The sequence below is a fragment of the Protomyctophum bolini genome (genome assembly GCF_963924005.1).
Source record: "Protomyctophum bolini genome assembly, chromosome: 10".
In the NCBI taxonomy this organism is placed as follows: domain Eukaryota; kingdom Metazoa; phylum Chordata; class Actinopteri; order Myctophiformes; family Myctophidae; genus Protomyctophum; species Protomyctophum bolini.
The window spans coordinates 20,827,077-20,831,992 of record NC_137871.1 but is presented as its reverse complement, the minus strand read 5'-3'; the positions used below and the strand labels follow the sequence as shown (position 1 = coordinate 20,831,992).

The 4,916-nt window shown below is 44.5% G+C and overlaps 1 protein-coding gene across 1 annotated transcript; it reads right to left on the bottom strand.

Annotated features, from left to right (window-relative positions):
- Nucleotides 1-1,129: 1,129 nt before the first annotated feature.
- LOC308322219 (E3 ubiquitin-protein ligase ZNF598-like) lies at nucleotides 1,130-3,323 on the bottom strand (the record flags this gene model as incomplete). The annotated part of the gene is made up of 1 exon (XM_080773413.1): nucleotides 1,130-3,323. The coding sequence occupies exon 1, from the start codon at nucleotides 2,828-2,830 to the stop codon at nucleotides 1,130-1,132; it is 1,701 nt and encodes a 566-aa protein (XP_080629539.1). The 5' UTR covers nucleotides 2,831-3,323.
- Between the last annotated feature and the right edge of the window lie 1,593 nt (nucleotides 3,324-4,916).

Sequence of the window (4,916 nt, the reverse complement as noted above, 5' to 3'; positions counted from 1 at the left end):
AATAAAGCTTTTCTTATAATTCATAATTAATGTCAAAACCATTATGGTTATCCCATAATCTACTCTGCACTATCTAGCCCTAACTGGAAGGGGGAAATCACACCTGTGTGAAGTGAGGGGCACTAATCAATTATTGACCTTAAACCAACCTTGAAAAAATCCTAACGCCAGGGCTCCACCGGGAGCGTTGCGTCTCCGTCTCATGCGTCAAAAAACGAACCGGGGCAATTTTAATGGTGACGGAGACGCGACGCAACGCGGGCAGTGGAGCCACCCTTGATTGATTAAAAAGGGAACATTCTGTGAAAACACAAGTCGTTTATTGCCATAAAAGGCTGCACAATATACATAGGCAGCAGCTCAAATCACTTAGTACAACGGTGTGAGACAGAAAGACACCATCCTGGATTTGTTATAAAGAATAAAACATAAACATAATAAAACAATGGAAAGATGAATGAATGAATGCATACATGCATTCATTCATTCATCTTTCCATTGATTAATCATAATCTGAATGCAGCTGGGGTGTTGATGATAGATGGTAAAAATTAAATGGTACATACTGTAAGGGACTAATTAAAAAATAAAACATGTTCAAGTAATTAAGTCTTTTGGGTTAAAACAATATATAAATACGGCAGTGACCCCAGAATTTATGCACTGGGTTCTGAATTTAATAAGAGAATATGAAATATATGCTAAACAAAGGCCTGTGCAGATGAGCACCACTAATCAAAAGCAAAACAAAGAAAAAACAGAATCACAATTCATCTGAAATTAACTTGAAAATCTCTTATTTTCAGCGAAAACAAAAAAAGAATCGCAAAAACACATTGGAAGATCACTTCCGGACTGTACTACTAGAGAAGTCAAAATGTTGTCCCTATTCCAAAACAATTAACTTTCTGACTGTACCTCTGCCAGAAGAAAAGGACCGAATTGAACAGTAAAAAAAAGAAAAAAAGCTCAACTAAAGTGAGTCTGATTTTTCATTAGTTCCATTTGTTAAATACATTTGCGGAAAAGAAAGAAGAAAGGAACGAGAGAAAAACAAACTACAAATCAGTATGACTAATTCAGTTGGAATTATCCAAACCAGTGCTGAGAACAAGGATGCATGGGGGGGCTAGCTGATGATGCGACTGATGGACTGCAGGGAAGGGAACTCCTCGTTATTCCTGATGTGCAAGGGCCTATGGGAGTTGAAGTCTTGTAGGAGCCGTACCTGTCTGCTGGTGGGGGCGCACCTGTCCTCCTTTACTACAGATGAGGCCGTCTGCCAGGCGCTCTTTATATTGTTCTGTCTGCTTCCCTCGGCTCCTGACTGTTTCTCCAAAGCCTTGTAGTTCCCGTGGGCTGTCAGGAGTTCCTGCTGTTTGGTGTCTGGTAAGAGCGCCAGCAGTTCGTTAAAAATACAGTCAAAGTTCTCTTCCAGCAAAAACGTACAGATACGGTGGTACTGGCCTGCCGAAATCAGACCCTGTCTGAATTGTCTAGAGTCGTTCATGAACTGCTTGAACTGGGACTCGTCGTTGTGGAGATAGTTCTTGATGGACTGGCTCAGATCCCTGGTTTTCTGCGGTAAGTTCTCTGGCACCAGGAACACACTGGTAGCCATCTGAACTGGTGGACTGTTCTCTTTTTTTCTGGAGGCTATACCTTTACTCCATGTTGGCATCGAAGAGATGAGAGTGGGGAAGGCAGCTGAGGCTCTCAAGGCCGGGAAGTCATCATCTTTGTTTAATGATAATGAACTGCTATAATTTATCGGACCTGGCCTTAGTGGCCTGAGACTAAGCATGGGTGTGGCGACTGAGGCCCCCAAAGCCGGGAAGTCATCATCTTTGTCTAATGGATTGCTATTGACTGTAGGTGGTTCTGGTATTGGTTTGTAACTCGAGTTCTTCTGCTGTCCACCACCATTAGCTTGTGATCTCCCTCCATCTCTAGGCTGGCACAACCCCTCATGGTCCTCGTCCGACTTCGCCATACCTTTGTTTTTCCGCTGCGGTCTCGGGGTGATGGCAAACCGCAGGTCGAGGTGTCTGTGCTGTTTGGCCTCTGCCCGGGTCTTGCTGTGTGCTGCGACCTTGTGGGCCTTGTACTCTATCTCTGTGCGGTAGGCATGAACAAACTCTTCTGTGGCACAGTTACCCTCCTCACACAAGTAGTGGTTCTCTCTGAAATGATTACTCAGGTACTGGTAGTTTTGGTACACCTGTACACCATCTGCGTCACAGAAATGACAGAAGTAGTGGTTCTGGCGAAGGTGCTTCAATAGCTCGTCGTTGTCCAGGTGGCGGTCATTGCAGAACTTGCAGAGTGGGTGTCCGCGGTGACTGGTGTCGTCGTGGTCGCCTTGTGTGCGGTGGCGCGCCAGGTCCTTCCGGTTGTACCACTTACGTTCGTGAGGGAAAACCTTCAGATGCTTGGTGCAGACTTCGCAGCAGGAGAGCTCATGCTGCCTCCTCATGTGCTGTTCAAGCTCCGTGAACTTGGAAAACACCTTGGGCTCTGGGCAGCGGGAGCACTCTGACAGCAGCAAGCTCCTGAACTGGGCATGGATTTGGCCATCGCCAAAGTAGATGTCGTGCTTCTTCTCATACTGGAACTGCTGGTCAGTCAGTGCAGAGAAGACATCCAGTTTCTTCACAAACACCACCTTGTCGAGGTCCTCCCGGCAGACGCTGCAATACCTCTGCTCGTACAACACTCTCATTTTAGTGGAGCAGCGGTAGCAGACTGGGTGGTCACATTTTCCCACTGCGAATATATCGACGTCCTGGCGGCAAAGAATACAATTCTTGGTTTCCATAGCAGTTGCCATGGTTGCTGGCCAACTGCTCCTGGGCACTGTTAAATAGATGGCCCACTGCTCTTAATAATTATGATGAGTAAATGCAGGTATGGATACTAAATGTGGGAAAACGTACTTGGCAAATACCAAAACAACAAAGGGGAGACATTCATTCTTCAAGTATGGCCAGACCAACAGACACATGAAAGTGTTTGCAAACACTGTTAGAAATGGACACAAACTCTATTTATAGGTCCTTTTGGTGCCTATGCAATGATATCACTGTGACGTCATGTAATCATGACTGAGTCATTCATGGCATAATCTTACTTTTGGTAACTGGACAAGAACAGTCGACCGATAGACTTCAAATTCAACACACGCGTACACCCCCATAGGGAGAGCAGTGGCTGGTGTCGAGTCGGAAGGACCCACGGTTGTCCAGAACTGCCACAAAAGGCTTCTGCCCGGGCTCTGGACAGGGCCACTGCCCATGCTCCATATAAACTGGCCTGTTCTGTGTTCTGACATCACAACACTCCATATTTGGGCATGCCTGACACAGAACTCCATATATAAGGGAAACAGAGACAGATACAGAAATCTGCATATATGGGCATAAAAGGGACACAGTCACACTCACAGACAGATGGGTGGAACGGGTACTCCATATATGGAGCTGGCCTATTCTGACATCATTCTGACATCTGCATTCCAAGTAGAACATGAAGGAAGAGGAATAACATCCGCACACGAGTTTGTAGAGCTCCTAGACCTTTTTTTTTTAAGACAACAATTATATTTCATATTATATAAGAGATCCATAAGAGATCCATCTATTAATATAACCAACAAGTACACACACACACACACACACACACACACACACACACACACACACACACACACACACACGCTGGGGACAACGAACATTTTTGTATTCATTAATTAATATCCAAAACTATACTAAAACTGAGCACATTTCTATATAAGGCCAAACCTTATAGAAAGACTATATGAAAGCCTTTTCAAATGTTTATATGTGCTACTATTGGAGCAGGTGCTGGCAAATAAGTTAACTACTGTACTAATTACTGCCAGTCAAGTTGCGCAAATGTCAGATCAATTAGCAGAGCGGAGCTGCACAATGATGACCATCTCTTTTTAAAGTTTACTTACCGGTATTATGGTTTACTTAAACCATAATATGATTGACAAACCTTGGATTGTAATTCTTCAAATTGACCAGCGAGAGAGAGAGAGAGAGAGAGAGAGAGAGAGAGAGAGAGAGAGAGAGAGAGAGAGAGAGAGAGAGAGAGAGAGAACGCAAATCACAGTAGGCCTATCATAACTTCTTTTGTTTTGCAGGACTCTCAATCAGAATCGGAATTATTTTAATGATATAGGTCTACTCAAAATTGAATGTTGCCCAAGTGGCGCACGGACACCCGGACTGGCCGGACAGTGATATGATCCCAAACTCAATGTCCATGGGGACACGGGCCGGCTAGTGTTTCACTGCAAAGAGCTGTGATTATATTGGTCATTCATTGCATTTGTCATCGCAACCAACACGTCGTAGGAGATGTCACACTGGGCGAGGAAATGTCCACGTTTTAACGACCCTTTTATAACAACTCTGAGACTGTACAAATGGACTGTTATGGGTCCATTTGGTTGTATTTGTACACTCTCAGAGTCACCTGGAAAGAATATTGTATTCATAGGAGACCATTTCCTAGGGTGTGCTCGTTTTACGCACTGCGAACCCCGTGTCAGGGCATTTAGAATATGGGAGTCTTAGTAGACAATGGGATCTTGCCTCTAAGGTTGTTGTTGGCTGCAATGCTGTCCCATTGGTTTAGATCAGGGATGTCAAACTCATTTTGGGGCGGGGGCCGCATTGGACGAAATGTGACTTCATGAGGGCCGGAGCGGTGCAACCATGCAGTCGTGGACTGCAAGCATGCAAGCACACACACATGTTTACGTACCTACACAGCTGTCACTTGGCTTTGTTTTTCTTCCTGTTGTGCATGTTATAGCTACACTACATCACACAAATTCAAATAACAATAGCTACTTTCATTATTGGTATTATGTAAGGTACACTTGA